The sequence below is a fragment of the Odontesthes bonariensis genome, chromosome 3 (genome assembly GCF_027942865.1).
Source record: "Odontesthes bonariensis isolate fOdoBon6 chromosome 3, fOdoBon6.hap1, whole genome shotgun sequence".
NCBI lineage: Eukaryota > Metazoa > Chordata > Actinopteri > Atheriniformes > Atherinopsidae > Odontesthes > Odontesthes bonariensis.
Genome location: NC_134508.1, coordinates 14,555,008 through 14,577,484, shown reverse-complemented (window position 1 = coordinate 14,577,484; position 22,477 = coordinate 14,555,008). Strand labels below are relative to the sequence as shown.

Sequence of the window (22,477 nt, the reverse complement as noted above, 5' to 3'; positions counted from 1 at the left end):
GGTGTGGTCATAAACTCCACCCCTACTCCAACCCCTTGTCCCTCACCTTACACCCTCTCCTCTTCTCCACACCCCCATGCCCTCTGACCCTGTCTGTAGGAGTGAGGACCTTAATCAGGTTGCACAGACTGGGTAGACTACACATTCCACACTCTGCCTCCTAAAAGAAACAAATAGGTCTCGTGGCAGCACGAGAGGTACTTGGTCACGCGCTTTCCACCATGCTCTCATAATGTATGTATAAACTCAGAGCTGTAACAAACATGAGAAAACCAAACAAATGGTTTATTTGGAGTATTTCTCCAATCCAACCTTGGAAATAATACCCCTCTCCTCCTTGCCCTCAAAAACCAATCCATCTACCCTCTCTATTTCTAAGTCCTGCCTGGTGGTGGGACTAGCGGCCTGGTGGCCCACTTCATGGCTGGCTGATCAGAATCGCAACGAGGTGGGGCAACTGCTTCAGGGTCACTGGTCACCAGTCTCTGCCGGCCCAGGCACCGGAATTAAGAGCTGCTGCGACTAGAGGGGGGCCTAAACCAGAGTCTGCATGCTCAGCCCTCTGAAATGGGTTTACGCCCCGCGCTAACCAAACAAAATTCACATTGAGCTCAAAATACTGTAAGTTTCTTTGGAGTTTGTGTGCCTCTTTGTGTGTGTGTGTGTCACTGAACTAGAAAACAGGCAAACAAATAACACATATAAGTAACCTGTGTGAAATTTTCCAACGTCACTCGCATCTCTGAATTTCAGGTGGATGGCTGAGGATAGTTGCAAAACAAGCTGAAACTGGGTCATCGTTTTCAGCTCAGAGATCATTTTTCTCATTAGACATGGGTCAGATTCGACCTCAGAGTAAATTAATACAGACCTATAACTAAAAAACTGTCGAAGTCCAGAATAACTAGCAGCCTTAACAACAATCTCTGGCAGCCACCCGCCTAAATAGTAATCAGCAACCATATTACCCTGATTAAAAAAAAAAAAGATAGCATTGTAGAAAAATAGCATCATACGGATTAAGTGCTCAGACTTAGATATTTCTTAATTTTCTTTCCTTAAATGCTGCTGATACAAGTGCAATGTAAAGTATGTTGATAAGTTCAAATTTGAGTGATTATTCTAAGAAAAAGAGTTAAAGCTGTCAAGTTAATAGTTTAATAATTACTGTCATTATTGGACTGTTTAGTTTCAACCATTACTATCTTTTACTATAATTACAAGCAAATTTGTGGACATGTTGCAGCTTGCCACATGTAGAGAAAATCACTGGATCTCTGTACAGCATGCAGCCTCTAATAAGAGTATTTTTGTGATTAACAAGATTGATAAAAAAAAGAAAGATACATATCACGATGAACTGTGATAGCTCTGCATTATTGTTCTAAGAACTGCGTACAGTACAGTATTAGGTATTGAGGCATCCCTGCCAAGGACTGCTTTTGATGTTTCAGTCTGCAACCCTGGCTCAAAACCTGCATTCTGTGCAAGTTAGTGGGAACAGAGTTGGACTTTGTTTATCTTATTTTTGAAGGTTTAGGTGTTGTCCGAGGCTTGAAGGATCTGTCTGAGAGCTGTACGTCCCGATGTGAGGATTTATATGTCTCTGTTTTAGGTGTCAGTGTGAGTGAACGGCCACAGATTCTGTCTTCACGCTCAACGTGGAGAATTGTTGCTCTAACAGCGAGAAGCTGAGGAAATGCTGAACAAGGAGAAAGGATTACCTGGGTATCAGTGGGTCGAGTGGCAGCATTACATTCAGTGTCCTCCATGACAGCACCGTAAGAGCCGACAACACACTTCACAGCTCGCATCTGGTAGCCTGGCCCACAAGAAGTAGTGCACTGAGTTCAAAGAGAGAAAAAAAAGGGAGTGGTAGGGAAACATTAGCAAAGACAGGGAAGGCAAGCAAAAAGCAGATGGTTCATTAAGGCAAGAATGCTGCCATTTAAAATAAATAAAACTCCACAGCGGTATGAATAAGACTATCAGTAGTGATAAGATTCTCAAATATTAAATAAAGGAATATATCATATACATTACACAGGTTATTGTTCCACTGTAGCTAAGTCAAAGGCTAAAACCCAGCAATTGCTTCTGGCTCATTGCCTTCAGAGAAACAGGGTCAAACTTGTATGGCGGCAACTTCAGCTACCATTTGACCACGCTTCATTAAACTACTTCAAATACACCTTACCACGCACACATCCTCTGATGGGAGGCACAAAAATATTTCACATATTTTGGGTGTTAAGTTCTGTGTGCAAATGCACAAACTGAAACTGTGCAAGGACACAGTCTCCTGATGCATCTTCATTTAAAGCTATCTGAAAAAACAGGCCTATCCACGATGCCTATATCTGTTCTATTATTAATTCTACAAGATGCGCTCTGTGTTTAAAGAGGAGGGGGATCGGGACTGTTTTATGAGCTTTGCTTGTCTGTGTCCTCCCTGCAGTTTACATATGGGAAGAATTAATCAGAGAAATAACAGCAAATGTCATCTGCTGTGCTGATTCCCACCAACTAGTAAGGGTTCTTAAAAGAAAAAGCGACTGAGATGTCCTCTTGACACTTCATTTTCTGTAGGAACAGGCAATTAATAAAGTAAACTGATTAAGTTGTTATGATTTACTAAGCAACCCAGTTTTAGTCGTGTTAATATGTTCTTTTCAACAGCAAGATGAGAGCTGAAGCAGAGGCATGTAAATATTACTGCGAGCCAAATTACTTAAAACTACTTTTCTGAAACACTGTGTTTTTGTGCATATGTAGTTCATTTTCCCACTCTGAGGGTGATTTTCAGGTTTGAAAAATCACCAATCCCTGTCAGTTAGTATATTCTTCTTTACATTTTCACAAATACTAACCAGCAAACTCCTTCCTAGCTAGTAGCTAACAAGTTGACTTACTCACGTTGCTTCATATTGTAATTCAAATGTGAAACAGTTGTGTTGGCAAAGCTGTATGCAAAACGAAACATGCTGCTGCTCTGATGGGAAACTTCAATAACTTGTTTCGACATCTTAAATGCAATGCAATGTTAGAAAATATACCGAGTTAATTTTAAAGAAAAAGGTTGCTAATGACGCTTTATAACACAATTCTGTCTAATTCTTATTTCCTGATGCAACAGAAGATGTGCAACAGTCCAGTTTTATCTTTTATTCTGGTAAATGCTTGGCATCGGGATGAACCCGTGAGGGTGAGGCATTACTGTCAATCAGGTGATATGATCCTGCCTAAATCTGACATATCCTTTGTTTATCAAATGTCAGCAGCTCTAACCTTGAGAGACAAAATTCCAAAATTTTGAGAACCCTAAGGAAAAATGTGTCTGCTGTACACTGAACATCGTGCAAACACAGGGGTGACTCACCTGTCCCCATGGCCCAACTTGCCAAGAGGCACACTCTTGTTGCTGGCATGTCTGCACCGACTCTGGTTTAGATGATCCACAAAAGTGATCATCTAGACGGTCCTCACCAAACTGACACCATGTCTGACGGTGCTTGTAGCCTTTCCCGCATGTTACAAGGCACTGAAAGATAAATGTTTCACTTCACATTACAGTGCTGTATAAAGAGAATAGCCCATTACCTCTGGTTATAATAAGCATTGAATTGTTTGGGATTTAAATTCATTTCCAGAGAATGTTGTTTGGGGTAAAATTAAGAAAGATATGTGGACTGTACAGCAAATCCCTGTGGTAAGTGTGTGAGCACACTAATGTATATAGAACGTTGTAAGTGTTTTGGCAACACCACATGGGAGATCTAAAAAATTCCTGGAATGTAGCCCACAGTTTAGCAAGCTCCTTGCTCTACAGTGTACAAACAGTGCAGCAGTATGACCTTACCCCACAATCTCCACTTTCCCAACACCCATTTGTAATGCATAGAGGGGGGGAGTAACTTTTCGAGTCCAAGACACTGAGACATGCATAATCAGCACTACTGGGATATAAGATTCGGTCCAGATAACTTCTAAATATAAATACAGAATTGACACGAGAGTCTCCTTCATCTTTCTAGTGAGCAAATGTATGATAATGTGTGTGCACAAGCCTTATGTAACTGTCCTGAAACATACAAATGAAGAATTCAACATTCTTTCAAAATATCTACTCTATGTACCATATATGACTGGAAGTTAAAGAAAAAACATTTCAATATAAACATGTTCTTCCATCTGCAGAATCTTTCTTCCTACTGTATAACCACCACAGGTCACTAAAACTATCAAAGAGAATACAATAAAAGGGCTTGACTCACCTCAGACCAGTCGCCTGTCTTCCATTGTGGACAGAGGAATTCATTGCAGGGTTGGACGGTCAGTTTGTCCCTTTGACTGCATTTGCTTTCATCACCACCGGTCATAGATGCCTTTCGACAAACCGCCCCTCGGCGACGGGTGCCCCCGCCACAGCTCATGGAGCACTGCAGAGCAAACGTTTGAGCATCAGCAACCACCAGTACATGTGCAAACAACTTTGGGATATATTCTTAAGCAAAGGTCTGGTCTATGTTCACAAAAAAAACAAACTAATGCATCCCACAACAATCGTACCTCTGACCAGGGTGAGTATTCCCAACCACCTGGGTTACAGTCTCCATGGCAACCTTCTTTGTCATCAGGTTTACGCTGACCACTACAGTAGCGGTCATCAACTTTCTGGGTCTTCCCCTCTGTATGGCTGATTTTGGCACAATATATTTCCAGAGAACGATATCCGGCGCCACACTGGGCCGTACACTCGCTTTTACGAGCCACGTACCATCTAAGGCAAGAGAAATTCTTTTCAATGGTTCAAAACGATCAAATACAAAAAAGACGACGTGTTGATTGAATCATATTTAAGTACTGAATGTGGATTTCATTGCATACACCAACCTGAGTTCACATTCAGTGTTGCAGGGCTCAGTGATGGCAGCAGGTCGAGCTGTACCATGACACCTCTGATCTGACACCACCACCCTGTCCAACTCTCTGCTACAGACTATCTTCCGCTTGCGCTCTCCTGTGGAGACACAAAAATGCAATTTTGAACAACAGGTAAATTCACAATAGAATGTGATACTCATAAAATTTAGCATTCATGATGTAATCTTTTGTTCACACCATTTGACCATGTACACAGATATTCAAGATGCAGTTTACTCTAGTGTAGCATTTGATCAGAGATGACCAGTTTTGCTCATGGTGAAGCAGTGGTTAGTGCTGTTGGCTCACAAAGAGAAGGTTCAGCATTTTAACCGGTTGGTTGGCTTAGCCTTTCTGTTTTGAATTTGCATGGGTTTCCTCTGGTTTCTCTTGTTCCCTCCCCAGAGTCTAAGTCATACATGCAAGGTTTACTGGTGATTCTAAATTGACTGTGAGTGTGAGCATGTGTGGTTGTCTGTCCCTGTGGACTGTCTGACCCTGTCCACGTAGTGCCCTATCTCAGTGTCAGCTGACCCAGGCTCCTGCCTCCTGCGAACTTGACAATGATAAGGTGGTTGAAGATGATGGATGATAGCCTTTACTCACTTACTAAAATGGAATGCAGATATGCATGACCTGAGCTGCAAACTAACAAAACTAACAAAACTGTTCCCCCTTAAATTTTACTACCTACTACCTGACTTCAACTTTTGCAACATCCTGAGAGTAATTATCAATGCAACATCCTCCCGAAACATAGAAATAGAACATTATCAGGATTGTAATATACACCAGCAGGAATGTGTGTGTGTGTGTGTGTGTGTGGCTCATCTCGGCTTTTGTGTTGAATCAAAGTGCAACACTATAAAGTGCAGGACAGATATCTGAACCTAATGTGGCTCCGGGTAATAAGATGAGTGCCTCATGTTACCGAGTTTAGCATCTCAGTGCTATGAGAGCTTAGTGTTTCCCAGCTGAAGGCATTATATGCCAGCTCTTTATCCTGCTGTGAACTGTGCAGTTCTTGCTTTTTTCTTGGAATTGACTGCTAGTTTCGCCAGCAGAGTCGTGTCAAAAAATGGAGAAGGCTATTCTTACACAGAACAAAGTGAGTCATAACACATAACAGGTTTTCGAGTTTACCTGCAATCCACCTCTGCACGCCCACATACTCTCGCAAACCCACAGTCATGCCAACTAAGGTAATCTGCCACAGCTTACTATAAGGTTGAACTTGAATCACTTGGTCAAAAGCTAAATTTCAAGCATGAGGCTTTTACATTGAGCAAGAGTCTTCTCTGTAATATATCTGAGGTTTTGAGATTCCCCATCTCCTTTTCTTCATTTCATCTTTACTCTCACTACACTGTTTATCTTTGACCTTTCCTGACACCTACTGTGAGTCTGCCAACCACATGTGCCTCCCCCTCACCTTGGCACAAGCGACTGCACTCCTGCCAGGGCCCATACGCATCCCAGAAGAACTGCTGAGGCTTATCCTCTATGGGAATGTTAAAGGAGTACCTGACATCTGGGTTGTAAAGGTTCCCAACAGACAGCACCTGAAAAAAAAACAAAAAAAAAACACAGCCAATGTGATACATGTTGCAATACAGTGAGAGTATGGGTTTGCATACCATGGACAATACAAAATAAAGCAAGGTATTTATATATATAAACCTTTTAAGATCAAGCAAGGAGAAGCATTAAAGTTTCTGAATTCCTATCTTGATCCTCTAATTAAAAACAAACGCTATTTATTTGCATCTTTGCTTTGGATACTATGCTGTCACATGAAGGACAGTTTACCTGAACAATGATCTCTTCTTCGATGCGGTCAGTACAGTTGATCCTCTCAATGACATGGTCAGAGCCACTGTACTCAATGATGGCATTTCCCACTTTGATTTCCCTTTTGAACATGCTGACCACAAATTCTCCATTAAGCAGGAATTCTCCACGGCTATTTGATATGGCTAGAGGGAGACAGACATCATTTGAGTTATATTTGATGGAAAATGATGCTATTTATAAGGTTGAGTAACTCACATAAGAAAAACAATAACTTAAGATTGCCTGAAACAGGACAGCTTAGGGACACAGTGGCTAAGCTTCCGATTTACAGTAAGACAGATGCAGCAGGCAGAGGTAAAGCCTCATCATTGGGCTAAAATAATCCTCTGTTCATGAAGAATTCCCATTCATGGGCATCCTGTTATGTTCACCGACCAGTCCTCTGCACTTATTTGCTCTAACACGATTATAGAGCTAATTTCCTGCCTGTCCTTTCCTCGCGATTTCACACATTACATCTCATTCTCAGGAGATTTGAGCGCCATTGAGAACTTTCCCTATATACAAATGAATACAAACCTCAAAAATGAAAAAAAATCTAAAATTGCGTTCCAACGTTTATAAAATGGAATATAGTCAAGAAATAATTACGTTTAAAAAAGAACAAGGGAAATTTCAAAATGTAGAAATTTCTACCTAAAAGTCAGCCTCCTAGTACCGAGTAAAGGTGCATTCACATGCCATCAAGGTACATAAGAGACATGAACGCTTATGAACTGACTGACCTTTGAAAAGCACCTACAGGTTTAGTTCTGGCTCATTAACAGATTAACATGCACACTATACTGAATGCCTAAGTAAATGACTTTGCAATATGAGCTGAGCACTGCTTTTCACCTGAACAGGCCGGCAGAAACAGAACATGACAGGAAAAGAGGATGCCTTTTTAACAGCACCTTGCTTCACAAAACACCATGGAAATGTCAAAATACAACACAAACATTGAAGGCTACACACAATGAAAATAAATCCCTTTCTGACGTTATATATTTGGGACGATCCAGGTTTTAAATATATGTAATTCAGAGAGCTGTTCAGATTTGCAGGGTACTGTTACATCACAGTATCAAATTTGTCCAGTCTCCCCATCATTATTTCCACCCAACTTCAAGTTCAAAGCATGCAACATTTGCTGCTCCTCAGAAGCAGGAAGTTGAAACTGTTACTGTGAATGCACACCATCAGTTCTGCGGCTCCAGAACCGACCATTACAAAAACACATTTTGGAACATTGGTGTAACCGTTCTTAACATTAGGCTCTAAAAACTTAAAACAGGGAGGAATGGAAAGTGAACCCCAGGGTTTATAGAGGCAGAAGAATTAAGACACAGTTTTTGTCTGGAGTGGTAACTGGCGCCCTGCTAGGTTACTCAATCTGTGTTGCGGTGTTTTAACAGCCCGGGTCAGTTCAACACATAACTCACTACAATATCGTGGCTAAGCAAATTATCAGTACTAGATGCCCGTGTCCACATGGCAGATAAAGGGTGTGTGAGTATTTGAGAATGAAATAATTAGTCCAGTACTTTTTTATTAGGTTGGTATGTGGTAGTGTGAACTCACTTTGCTGTGTGTGCTACTGTGAGCTCCACTCTTTTGTGAACACAGGTTTTAAGACAGGACTGACTAAAGATTTGCTAAAGACTAAAGATCTGTGGTATTTTCCCTAAAGCATCTCACAAAGATTTAATTTAGACTGCAGGTAATTGTGTCAACGAGTTGAAAAAGGGGAATTATATGTTTCCTTTCAAAAAATCTTGGACTTCTTACCGAGGTAGTTGTCATCCTCCGGTTTCCCTGAGTAGCTGTGTTGACGTACATCTATGTTTGTAGCACCACTGGGTATTCGCACAACTTCATTATAGCCTGCAATTGTCATGCAGTGTGTTTAGATCATTAGTATTCATAGAATGATAGGATAATAAAAGAGGATGATGCTCACCGTAGCGTACAGTGTTGAAGGTTCCTGCCACGGTTTTGCAGGAAGAGTTATCACCCCCACACACGCCACACTTGTCCCTCCTGGCTTTAGAGTTCAGTACATGATCACAGCCTGCTTGCTGCTCAGAAGAGACGCGGGAGGGAAAAGTGCAGGAGATGAAAAGATTTTCTTTCATTTACACAAACAGTAATCCACTTAGCCATTACTTTATTATTTCTTAAATGATAGAAATAAAAACTATAGATTATAAAAGACTAATTTAATCTGATGATTCCTAAAGTCGTTTAACTTATAATGTGTTGACTTATTGTCTTTTTACTCACATTGATTTAAAATACTTAAGATGTCCATTAAAAGAAGGGCTTTGGATGTAGTGAGACATTTTTGGCTTTCTGTAAAAACTATGTAGATCAAGCTACTCTTCTCAGGGGCAGAGAACTTACTGAACCACAGCTAAATCAAAAATGTGAGTGGCTCAAATAGTACACAAAGCCACTCCCTGCTTCTTTAATGAGGGAAATTGATGTAAAGCTTATGTTAGTCATCAAGCTTTCAAATCAAAAATCCATCAGTTGCAGATTTGAGGAAACAGGTTGTTTTGGTAAGGGATTGTATATTTACTGTAAGTTTGTAGAAATAAGTGAATCCACTCCGCACAGTTACAGTTCACCAATGGTCTCCATTAAAAACTATGATCAGAAATTAGCTGATGATTTTGAATCGTGCAGAGCTAAGAACCTCACCCTGCACAGGCCCTGGACACAGATGTCGTTGGTATCGGGTCCACATGGCGTGCCATCAATGACCCTGTCCCTGAGCTGATAGTAGGCTGTGCTGCCTGCCACCCTGCAGAACAGCTTACACCTGTCCTTCATCAGAACTGACAGTGGGGAGAAAACAAAGGCAAATCTTAATACCAGCTGAAGTCAATACAGAGCTTACATTAAATCTGTTTTCCCAGTGACTGAAAAAAGAAATCTCACTTCCGCTGTATTTGGGCACCCAGCGAACATTTGGAGGTAGACCGTTGATGTTGAAATGCCTGCCATCAAATGCGGCACATTGTTCCTCCCTGAAGTCCTTCTTCTGGTTGGAGCAAGGCTCAGAGTTACAAGAGCGAAACTTCATCCGACGACCGACGCAATACATTCCTCCATTCCTGGGCCTGAGATCAACACGGAGGTAAGAGGACAATTATTGGCCTAATTTAGTAAATTGTTTCAGTAAATGCATCAGTCGGGATATTTCTTTTGCGCTGATAACATTCATCTCTCTGCCAACTCTTCTCTTCAGCATGAAGAGTATGTCCACTCATTCTCATTATGTCCCATTCTTTTCTTTCTGTCCATAGACCCAGATGAAAGACAACAGTCAAAAAGACAGAGTGATCTCTGGAATTACCAGGAAACAACCCTGTAGGGTAGGGTCCTTCAGAGAGGCTGATTTGATGAACGCTTGCTATGAAAAGAATCTCCTTAAGGAGGTTTGATCTATGGAACATTGACTTTGGCAGCTAAGATGGATACAAAGTCCACCCGGTATGCACGACTACAAAGAAGTGGACTACTTACACGGGTCGGTTGCATTCGCGCATAGCAATCTTTATGCCACCGCCGCACGTCCGCGAACAGGTACCAAATGGACTCCAGACTCCCCATGCTCCCTCCACAGGTGCGGTGTCGTGCTCTTTGGCTATACACAGGCCATGTTTGCAGTGCTGCAACAAGGGTTAAAGGAACAAGAATGAAGACCAGATTAAAGGCAGGGAGAGAAAAAAAATAAGAATGCGAAAAACTGGGAAAAATCAAAACAGGCACAAGAGCAGACAGTTCAAATAAAAATTGTATGCATGGATCTTTCAGCACATGTATCTGCTCTTTGATGCTTATCTGGGATGAATTAGACAGTCAGCAAAGGTTACATGCACTGTTGGTTACAACTCGACTGTTTAATTGGACCATCGTCCTTGCCCAAGCATAGATTCTCTCACTTCTAACTTTGTCTGTGGAAGGTCATTGATGGACAAAATGTGACGATGTAGTTATAAAACCGGGATTTTATTAGAGCAGAGCAACAGTCTGGAAATGTTTGAAGCAACCACGAATTGACACACAGTCTTAACAGGGAGATTTTTCAGTCTCAGTTAGGCCGTCTCACAAAAGAAACAGAAAATTATTTGAATGGGAGCAGCTTCATTGGGAATTGGTTGTATCAATATACACTTGTGCTTTACTGTGTCATTAGTCTAGATGAGCATTTACAGGCCGGAGAGATTAGATCCCCAACTATATCATCAGTCAGATCAGATCAGAGTTTTGAGATGCTTGACTTTGTAAGATTTTGGTCGGACTGACATGTTTACATGCATTCTAAGATTTTTCTAAGACAAATGCAATATCTAATTTTTTTTGGAGTCATGTTAATGTCCTTAGTGCAACAAATGGAAAGAAGAGTAATAGAGAAAGATGTAGCACAGCTGTGTCAGGCCGGGGACAAAAAAGGTCAAGCACACAGTCATTTAATGGATCTAAACTCGAAATAAGAGGATAATCTTACAGTGTTCAACAAATAAACTTCATCTTAAGTGTTTTGTGTGGTGCAGTCTGGTATGATATGGGATGGAAGGGGTTATTTTAAACACAAAAATGTTTCAACATGTTTTCAACATGATTTCAGGTTCCCTCACTCTTACTCACAGGAAGCAAGTAGTTAGTGAGAAAGTCCTGATTAAAAGCTGCACTAGCACAGTCGCACATTTAAAAACAGTCACTTACTCCACGCCTCACGCCACCTTTGCATGCCAGCCATGTTTAAGTGTACATGTTTGGCCAAAGTATGTAAATTTGCTCTCTTATGTCATATTGCACCTGATATTGTAACACCTGTGAACAATTTCATTCAGTCACAGTAAAAGTTGTAAAATCTAAACTAAAAAGGAAATGTGGTTAGGGTTATTGGATCACAAAACAGAACCACATGAGTATTAAACCATAATGTAAAAGATGAACTGTGTGCTTTATCACACTTCAGATGGTTTTTCCTACACAGTACACATTTATGCTCCACTTCAATATCATTCAAATCAGTTCAAGTCATTATCATCATTGGAATTTAGGTTTCCTGCACCCTCCATTAACAGCCCCACTTTATAAGCATCGGTTTTTCCCCCTACGTGACACTCACCTTTCCAGGGGAGCAATCGGTGCCATCTGCCCACGGCATGTGCTGCGTCCTGCAGCCCCGCTGGGCTCCCTCTGGACTTGTGCACCACAGCCTCCGACACTGAGTCTGTTAAACCCAAACAAACCAAGTCCGTGTTAATGCTGAGATTAAAAATGGAGCACGTTATATACCGTGTTTAATAACGTCACTTGCGGACACAGAATTTATCTCACACAAATCCAATGTATCCAAAGATGACACAACATTTACAGAATCAACCATCCTATAGATGTTTTTTTTCCGAGCTAGTGGTTACATAGTAAACCATTTAGATAGAAGTTATGAATATAGATTATTATGACAAGAAAGAACTGTATTTTAAGTATTAATTGCATGTATTTCAGAACTACCTATTGACTTGTTGTTTAATACAGGTTCTTACATTTAGCTGAGAACTTTGGCAGCACTTGATCACAACTCGGGATGTTTGCTTCAGAGACCCATATTTGCTACATGACATTTCAAACCCTCACACTGGCTCCACTTACCATATAAGGGCACACCTGTGTCCCCGGCCCAAATATCAATTCACACTGTTTATTGACACTGTATATCCGTCCAGGCAGCTGCTGCGAGAGACTGTACGGCCTAGAAACAGGCTCGTCGAGCAAGCACTCACCATATCCTGTGCTATTAAGAAATAAAAATAAAATGACTTAAAAGAAAAAAGAGAAAAACAAGAGACACAAACAGACAGAAAACACACTCAGTACAGCAGGAGTGGTTATGTTTCTGTACATATACATCTTGACAGACTTCTGCTTTTATTCAACCAGCTAAAAATAGTAAGTAATGATCTCAGGATCTCTGGGATGCAGCTAGAACTCTGCATTGGAAGGATTTAGGATGATATCGAATATCATCCCATGTACTATTTCCTACAGTTGGAGTTGTCTGGTGTTTCTCAGTAGGTGGAGGAGCCTTTGTGAGAGTGGAGACTAGAGGCTGCAACAGCCCTGAGAAATGAGGACAGTTGATCTTCTTTTTATTACTTCTGTGTTGACTGTTGCAAGTACAAATGAAAAATCCACACACCATATACACTGACTGCATGAGGGTGTGTGTTTATGAAAGCATAATCTCTACAGCTCTTAAATAAATATATTCTTTAAAGATTCTTAAGCCAGATTTGTGAAGTTGATTTTTCTGAGATTTTACTACATTCCACAAGATGCATGTTTGTAACAGTGATGAAAGAAAGACTATGACATACTCAAGGAACTCTGTGATGTACTTCCTGCTACACTTGGACCACATCCAAGGATTTGTGTTGTAATTAAGCGTGGGAGCCATCACATGTTGCTGTATCTTTACTCCATCCTCTTTACACTTGTTACTGTCATCATGAGGCATGTTGAACCTAGCAGAGAGAACACAGAAAAAAACACACTGTAGACACAAAATGTTACATTAACAAGGATAAAAAGTTTAGGCCTTTTCTCTTCCTTTTTTTGAAATAGCTCTTCTGATCATGGACAGATCCAAAGCCAGATGCAGCATCACGATGAATACATCTGGACTGTTTCTGGATGAGACTTAATTCAATATGTTTGTGTTTCTCAAAACGACAAATACAAGAGGCATTCTTTTTGGATTTCAGTGTGTTTAATCATCATGTTTTTTATCTAAACATTTATTCCTACAGTTACTCTGTCATTGGTTTGGTTTTAGTAAACTAATCCATGGTTGCCACTAAAAATAATGCAGAGCATTTGTACTGTCTGCCTGGGGGGAGTGTGTAAAGAAACCAGCATGATATTGAATTTTATGAACACTGGGGGAATTTTTTGAAGTGAAAATAAGTGCACTGAAAAAAAGGAACACATTTAAGCTCATATAAGTTTAGCAAATACAATCCCCCTACATTGTGTTTAGGTACAGCGTCACACTGTTTGCTACTAAGCTGCCCACCTGACAGGGACAAAATAACTCTGCGCCTTGTCTCTAAGCAGTTATCAAGTATGCTGTCACAGGTTGATGCGGATATTTTATGGAATTCAATAATCCCACCTTTTGTTAAGTGGTAAGAAAGAGCATTTGTTACAGTTAACGAAGGCTGTTAAGGTCCGTAACAGTCTCCACTGTAGAAGGCTAACACCCCAGCTCAGGGTGACTCAGGACTTTGAACAATGCAGAAAGAGTGTTTTTTGTTCAATTCTGACAATTTATTTTCCATCTCAAAATGAAGAGCACCAATTCACTTTGGGAGATGTGGTCAGAATATGCAAAAGAAGTGTCACAAACTAAGGCAAACCGCAAGAAAAGCTCATATTTTAAGGCTCCCAAGGACAAACTTTTGAAGTTCTATGAAAGCCAAAAGAGGTAAACAATCAGCAGAAGTCTGCTAAACTTACACATGACCCAGTTCATGAGCAATGGTGAATGCAGTGCTGAGTCCGTTGTCCTCACTGATGCTGCAGCTCCTGTATGGATCACAAACTGTCCCCAACTCAGCAAGTCCTGAGAAATAAGAGACTTCTCAGTTTTTCCTAACAAAACACCATCTTGTTTTCTTCCCTTACAATCATTGCTGGTTAACTCATTAAAAACAATCCACTGACCTAAGGTGTCACACTTATCCCTTGCTCTGCAGATGTCCTGCCTGTGGTGAAGACACAGATAATGGGTCAGGGTCAGAGACAGTGTAGGACAACCTTAAGGCAACTGGGAGTTTCATCTGGATCACATTTTCGTCTCTAGTTAGTCTCTCTCTCTTTATATACTTATCATTTACTTTATTGGACATCGACTATTTTCGATTTAGGATTATGTTTTAAATATACTGTATGTGAAAAAGGATAACTTCCATGCACCTGGTTATAAGGATGGCAGTGTCGTGGTGGGAGTGATGGTTATCATCCAGGATGTTCTGGCTCTGCTGCCAGATGCAGAAGTTCTTTAAAGTGGTCTGTGCATTAAATGAAATGACTGGACCATCCTGAGAAGCATGCAAACATAGATATAAAAAGGCATTAACTCATTCATGAAGTGTACAAATTTGTGCACATTTGTAGCAATGGACATCAGAACAAAACTTGCTGTCTTACCAGCTCATTATTTATTATCACTAACTTAACGATCACAATGTTGATCAGGTTGCCAATGCTGGGATCTTTGTAGATAGAAGAGACCTGAATAAAGAAAACAGACTTAACATGATTTCAATTAAAGGAAAAATATTAGTCTTATTATCAAACTGAACCAGCTGAGAAATGACATAGTACATTTACTGCTAACTCTATCATGGAGCGTCTGCCTGCAGTTTCACAACAAAAGAATTTGGTTGATTGGAAGATCAAGCTGATAACAGCTTGAGCCCCTGAGGAGAAAGTAGTCTTTGCCAAGAACAAAATATAGGTCATCCTAGTCTTTCCCGGAGGACCAGTGGCTGAGCGTATGATGTCTTTGAGACATACCTGAACTTTTTTTTTTAACATACATCAAAGCTGCCTGTCCCTCAAGATGCCCTCTCTTAGCCCTGGCCTTTTGAAAGAGTTGTTTACCCCTGCCCTGGGCTGGCCTTTTCCCTACCACAACCCTCCTTCAAAGACTTTTTGACTGACCAGCAGCACAAACAGCACTGAGGAACAGGTACATATGTTCAATACACCCACGTGTTCGGACGCAGCTATACTTTAAATGAGTGCTTGGATAAAGATATACATGCACACTTTGATTTCCCAGCCCACCACTTCCACAAACCCAACATCCAGAGAATAACTTACTATAGACATTAAAGTGAGTATGTAGTGCTGTAGGTTACTGCCGTGATGCTCCACCATTTTGCTGTCGGCCACCAGCATGACTTCAACAAAGCGCGGGTAGGACAGGAAGCGCTTTGATCTCCTGTGAGGTCCTGAGTCACCACTGCTATCATTTGACGGTCTAGTGCTAGCACTGCCGTGCTCTGATCTGAGCAAAGCGTTACTGGCCAGGCTGGCGCTCAGTGACTCCAGGTCAAGGAATATGTCAGCGCTGACCACGGGGGCTGCATTGGAAACAGTGGTGACCTCAGCCGCTGGCACTCTCTTCAGCTTGTGTCTCTTATGTCTGTGTTTGTGTCCTAGAGCGAGAAGCCAGAGGGAATGGGGCATGTATAAATATACACAGATGCAGAGCTGAAGAGAAGTACATTCACTCAGAAAAGAAAGACAAGATAAAAATCATTGCCAAGAGGATGTGGTTACACTTGAGCTACATTTGTGGTTTATTGCTCTAAAGATGGAGCTGCATGCGTGGAGATGCAGCGATTTGGCTGCATGAAGAAGAGTATGATCGAAATTTGTTACTGCCTCTTTCTCTGTTGTGTTTATTGCTGCTCAAGGATTGCGTTGACAGATGAATACTGGCTGGAGTACTTTTTTTCTCTCTCAGTTCAATTTGAGAGGAGGGAGGAGAGGAGGGCAAAGAGTTCATGTTAGGTAAGCCTGGCCTTCAGCCATAGAAAATGGTACACAAATTGCTTAGCGCATACACAAATTAAGCAGCTCAACAACAGGGCAGCAAAACCTCTCAAAACCAATTTTAATAATGACATGGCAACAAAGCTACTGCATGCCGGTCCTTTTTTTTTTTTTTTGACAGTTATTAATGCATCACCAGCAATGTTACATCAATAAAAGTGACCTAGGCTACAGGATATTAGGATTAGGATATTTACCCTTTATCATTGAATGTCCTGTAAGTATAAATGAATAAATGAATGCACCTAAAATAACAATTTGCTCTACATGAAAATCCTATAAGGTAGCAGGGGATGCGATCTTTTACTTTTTGTTCTGTTATTTTTCAAATCCAAAAACGTGTCATATTAAAAAGTCTTAACTTGTGGGAACTAATTTAAACTGTGAGGTAAACTGGTTAAACTTGTTAAATATGAAGTTAGTCAAATTACCAAACAATTGTCTCTTTTTGTTTAGTGCTGTTGGAGGCATAAACAGTTATCAATGGGCTGTATTAATACATAAGAAACAGCAAAAACATGATTATTCTTTGGCAGACTCAATTTCCTATCCCATCCCTATCCCCTACTGACACAGAGCAGGTATTAGGATCTCTAAATTACAACTGTCAACTATTGCTAATGCAGCGTACTTTCAAAACACATCGGCTGTAAACTTGGCTCAGTTGGGCAGCACGGTGTAATTTACTGTATAAATGTGGTGAAAAAAAATCAGATCAGAACTGGCCTGAGATTCCTTTGGCTTTTATGTTTTCTTCCCTATTAAATTAATCCAGAGATAGTTTTCACCACATCAAATAATAAATAGTAAAAAAGTAACTTTTAACAGCTTATTTATTGAGGTTCATTTTACAAAATGTAAACACGGGGCTCAAGTTACAGCCAAGAGGACAACTTACTGTATCCATAGCAACATTAAACTTCCTGTTTCTTGTAAATATTTTAGATGGGTTTTTCCAAGTGAAGATTTTTTAAGTGTCATTAATCCTTTAGTGACAAAAAATAAAACCTTATGAATCTGGAAGAATTACACAATAACTTTGAGAAGCTTGAATAATTCTATACTACAAATGGCGCTTAGTCAAATTCATGTTCCCTCAGGCTATGTTTTCACACATCCTCACACTTACTGTACTGTGGAATCAAAAGAGAAAACATACACACAGTCTAACATGTAAATATACAGTAAAACCAAAAAGTTGTAGTGCAATCTCCAGCAGACAAAGAGCAAATATTTCCACATTTATTTTCTTAGTTTTGATTATTTGACTGTTTCAAGTTGGCATCACTTTGCTATTATACAGTTTACACCACATGGCCATCGCAGTGGGTCTACCCAGCTTTCTTATCAAAGAAGCAGAGGAAGTACAAGAGTCAACAGGAAGTTCAGCCAGTAAACTGAGATGGGATGATACAAGGGAGAACTTCCAAATGATTTTTCCTGTGTGAGAGCTGCAGTGCTGCAGCTGCAAGCACTGAACTATGCACACTATGACAGGCTGTAGCCAAGATATTGCACACCATACTTTCCCTTTAATTCTGTCATCAGACCCCTGATTGTAGCCAGCACAAGGGAACATATCTAAATCAAGTATGGCCAATAGATCATCATTTCATCTATGAATGAAGAATAATTAAATGTTTATTCATATTACTAAAAAAAAGGGAATTTTTTTCCTCTTAAGATTTTCAGGAGCTTACTTTTCATCAATTAGTACCGAACACCTACTGTAATAGTTTGACAAAACTCTGCTGTTATTACATAACTTTAGACTCCGGTTTTACATGACAGGGGAGACTGCACGGGTGACTCAGTGATTACACCTGATTACATCCGTGGGAACCAGTGTAAAGGTTGCATGCACTTACAGACACATATGGCAAATATCTCTCCTCACAAGCCACACATACCCCATGAAAACATTTCCATGCACATGAACTCCCCACATGCACACTGCTTTTAAACACAGCCACTGGGAGGTCTCTGCTCAGAGGCTGCCGTGTCGGTAAGAGGGTGAGGGGTGACTGGAGCAGATATTTAGGTCAACTGACTGGAGAGAGCACTACAGTGGTGAGGTCTGAAATAACACCGGTTGTAGGGACAAAACAGTGTGTGTTGTTTTGTTTTTTTTCAAGCAGATATGTGTAGGTGTTAAGGCTGCGTCTATGTTTGATTGCGGGGACTTGTCTTTCAAAACTGAATGCATGCGCACTCATTTTGATATATACCACACCTGAAGTGTCACAAGCTGAGGTCTTCTCAGCTGTCTGTTGCTTGGATGCACGCTTCCTGTATACAATATGAGGTTTTGTGTGTTCCTCTTCATAGTTTTTCCCTTCGTAGCTGTGTAGGGGCTCCACGAAATACTCCCCATCTGGAGACCTGAAAGTGCCGAGCTGAAAGCAGAAAAACACACAGCAGTTAGTCCCCATCAATCCAGAGTCTGTAAATGTTTACTCCTTTAAAAAGAAAAAAGTCAAGATGAGCAAGCCGAGAAGTTTCAAAATCCACCACTGCCATACCACTCTAAGGAAATGTAGTTTTCACATGAAAATATTTATAGAAAGCAACAGTGGAATTTGGCTTATATACAAACCATGAGAGCCAATAAGCAATGCAGAGACAGAAGTACTCTCATGAATAGAAGAAATAAGTGAATTTGCATGCATTTACGAATTATCCCTAAACAGGAGTAAAGGAATCAAAGCACACTTGTGATGTCTATCGGAAAACTCAGGGAATGTATGTTCTTGGCAAAAATGCCAAAAGCCCTGTTACATTTATTTCACGAGGTACATTTAGTGTAACCAGTTGAGTTGGAGGTCTGTGATCAAGATAAGGTACATGCCAAACCGAGCACAACTGGACAACCATCATAGCAGCTTAAAGAGATAGGGCTGATACAAGTTTTGTACTGTTAGTATAATATATTTGGCAAGTTGCATCAGTAATCCTGGATAATAAACGTGGACCAAAGTTATTACCAGAAAATCATTACACTTTGCTGAAATTGATGCCTTCTGCTACCACTTCCATCAACACGAAGCAATTTCTACCACTGCGCAAGGAGCAACTCTTTGACTGACATTATGCCATAATAGGTCATCATTTCAGGATGCACAGAAATAGAGTTCAATAAAAGGCAGTATGGTCTGGTTTAGAATAAACGTGGCTTCAAAGGTCATTACTAATATGCACCATAAATGTCAGCTCAGCTCCCCAAAGCTCCCTGCAGAGACCATCCAAAGCATTTCTCTATGTTTTCTCATTTGGGAAGGATCTGACCCATGATTCATATCTGTAACTACACTGTGGTCTCTGTGAATAAACTCTGAGTGCACTTTTGATCCCCACCAAAAGTCATGCCTCAGCAGCCCTGAGAGTTGGACCAGTTCGTGATGACGTCAGTACCACCCGTACTCCTGCTGTACTAGCGTGCGTAAAGACGTCACCCACTACCGAGACACTGGGGAGGAGAATGGAAGATGTCTACTGTCCATTAAACCTGACATTAGAAAATAAACGTTGGATCCTCGCAGGCCAGAAGCTGTGTTGCTATTTCGGGCGTATATCATTTGCCCCGAAAGAGGCTTACAACATAATTCAACATCAAATTAACTAAATTAGGCTTTCTTTTCTTAAAATGTTTCTTAATATCTTACAATTCCACTTAAATGTGGTCAGGACATTTATACAATGTATTATGTTTGGCCTTATGTATGAAATTATGCAGTCTTAGCTATATACAAACATGTTTAAACTAGCAACATAAAAAAATGCAAATCTGGATATTTGGACAGTCAACGGTACAAGCGGGTTGCGCGCAAGGCTGGAAGTAAAAAAAATCAAGGCAATGTTTAGGCAGCTATTATTCAAGCCTTGTGTACGCAGCAGTAGCTCATGAACACTCAAGGTGGAAAAGTAAAACAGCTGGTCGTAAATTCGTTGTACGTAAAGCGACTTCTGACCGTGCGTAAAAACTCACCAGTCCGGAGCACAAACTGATGACTGCGGCGTGATGTGCATGTGCATTTACATGTCCTCTATAGAAGCAGTGCCTTAACTCTGTGTCCTCCTCCTCCTCCTCCTCCTCTCCCTCTGCATCTGCTGAAAAGTCCGTTGTGTTATCTCCTTGAGGCACTCCAAGTAATGTCACAGTGTAGAGAGGCGCAATAAATCCCGAATCCAGCGTGAGATTGAGGTGATAGTTTTGTCCGAAAGCAGATATCCTGTAGTGGATATTTGGCGAGGCCCAGTGGTCCGTAGTATTAATGGCTCCCTCTTCCAAACTTCGTCTTTTCCTCTTGAAGTGCACGCTGGTTGGAAACTTGTCACCGGCTTCATTCACTCGCACCGGTGTTACAATCTCATAAGCGACGAGCTCCTCTTTGACTGCGGAATAAAGGCAGAAGAACGATAATGCACTTACAGAATCAACAACAATCCGACTGAAACCATAGAAATGAAAGAGTCCAGATGTGTTAAGGGTTAGATTTTGATTTAGACACGTTCTTGGTTATTCTGTTTTACAGTACTGCTGGGAAAAGACAGTCAGTCATTGAAGTTTAGGAATCTAGAAAGGCAGCAAGTCATGTGCTTGCCAGAATAGAAAAACTCATTCATTCTCTGCCTACAGGGTGAGAAAATGATCTCTCAAGTGGGGGAAAAAAATGCGCGGGTTGTCAGAATGGCATACTTTACCTGAGCTTGAATTCAAAAGCAATCTCCCTGCGGATGCGACTACATTCAAGAAATCAGGGAATAGTAGAAACCCCAAGCCCCAGAAGAGCACATGCATGATTGTCCACGTTCAGAGTAAAGAGGCAGCGTGTATTCCTGTAGTAATATTGTATTCCTGCGGTCGCTTCGGGCTTTCCGCCTCCGGTCCGCCTGCCACATCCAATTGTATTATCCTCAACTCTTGAGTAGATGGTCTCTGACCGGAGAAGTACACTGCTGGGACGTGAGCGCTTCGCGGATTCCCTGGCGAACATGCATACTGCAGAGGGGTGGGCTGCTCCAACAGTCAACTGCGATGGGCTCCGCAAGCCCGTGAACCAGCTCTCTCCCCAGCTAGGGGCGGGATCAGCGCTGCAAGGTACTCTGGTGCTACAGTGAAGCCATTTCCGTTATATACCATAGTGACAAGGGTGGTCACGTTTGTCCAATTTGAAAGATGTCATGATTTGTTAACAGCACATGCACAAGTCCAGACTCAAGGTCCCCGACCAACTGATCTAATGATTAATAATTAGTCTTTATGTGTGATGCAGTTGTAAAGTTGCAATTTAACAATCTGGAATGATTTTATTTGCCTTTGTTTTTAGAACGGTGGGCAGTACAGTGTGGAGGACAGGTCAGTGACCATGACAGTGAGGTGGGGCCCATAGGAAATGCCTGCCCTGGGGCCACAAGAGAGATAATCAGGGCATGGCTGTATACTTAGAAGTTCATGGGATCACAGAGTGACAAAATTCAATCTGGCAAGCAGTATATACATATACAGTCGTGATTTGAGGTTTTAAGTAGATGTTGGAAATGTTATTGTGTTGGGATAATGGTAATGTTTTAAGAGCTATAGTCCCCTCGGCAGAACAATGCTGCGAGCTGTATGGAAGCCTTTGTAGGTGCCTTTGTTATGTGGAGGATCAAAGAGCAGTCTACCCAGTATGCCGCTCTCTCCATTCATGCAACCCGTACACACACATACATACACACACAGCTCTAGACAAATTCAGAAATTGTTCAGCACACCTTTTGTGATGTATTCCAAATAGGCATATCCCCAAACAGCCGTATATCTGAGTCTGTATAAGCTCTTTGGAGAAATACTTATATGACAAGAAATTAATTTTCCCTTGATATAAAACTTTTTGAATAATTCAATAACGACACATTCAGTCAGACTTTACACTGTCGGACAATGTCATAACTAATGGAGATTTGTCCTGGAATCATGTATCTGTATATTTGAAACAATAAAGTTAACTATGCGACACATTGACTGAATGTACACAGAATGCAGTCATTAATCAGAGATATTCATTTCACCTGTGCTATGTTTGTCCAAACA

General features: G+C 40.9%; 1 protein-coding gene across 1 annotated transcript in view; it reads right to left on the bottom strand.

Annotated features, from left to right (window-relative positions):
- adamts9 (ADAM metallopeptidase with thrombospondin type 1 motif, 9) overlaps positions 1-21,473 on the bottom strand; it is a 43,216-nt gene extending 21,743 nt beyond the window's left edge. Inside the window, exons 1-23 of the mRNA XM_075460425.1 lie at positions 21,106-21,473; positions 20,390-20,796; positions 18,638-18,800; positions 15,667-16,004; positions 14,989-15,072; positions 14,755-14,879; positions 14,503-14,543; positions 14,296-14,401; positions 13,155-13,301; positions 12,430-12,571; positions 11,903-12,007; positions 10,291-10,436; positions 9,703-9,884; positions 9,463-9,599; positions 8,720-8,837; positions 8,548-8,643; positions 6,733-6,899; positions 6,356-6,485; positions 4,894-5,020; positions 4,570-4,780; positions 4,275-4,439; positions 3,380-3,541; positions 1,725-1,844 (exon numbers count right to left, since the gene is read on the bottom strand). Of these exons, the coding sequence (XP_075316540.1) occupies positions 1,725-1,844; positions 3,380-3,541; positions 4,275-4,439; positions 4,570-4,780; positions 4,894-5,020; positions 6,356-6,485; positions 6,733-6,899; positions 8,548-8,643; positions 8,720-8,837; positions 9,463-9,599; positions 9,703-9,884; positions 10,291-10,436; positions 11,903-12,007; positions 12,430-12,571; positions 13,155-13,301; positions 14,296-14,401; positions 14,503-14,543; positions 14,755-14,879; positions 14,989-15,072; positions 15,667-16,004; positions 18,638-18,800; positions 20,390-20,796; positions 21,106-21,202 (3,516 nt within the window). The 5' untranslated portion in view covers positions 21,203-21,473. The remainder of the gene's footprint in view (positions 1-1,724; positions 1,845-3,379; positions 3,542-4,274; positions 4,440-4,569; positions 4,781-4,893; positions 5,021-6,355; positions 6,486-6,732; positions 6,900-8,547; positions 8,644-8,719; positions 8,838-9,462; positions 9,600-9,702; positions 9,885-10,290; positions 10,437-11,902; positions 12,008-12,429; positions 12,572-13,154; positions 13,302-14,295; positions 14,402-14,502; positions 14,544-14,754; positions 14,880-14,988; positions 15,073-15,666; positions 16,005-18,637; positions 18,801-20,389; positions 20,797-21,105) is intronic.
- Between the last annotated feature and the right edge of the window lie 1,004 nt (positions 21,474-22,477).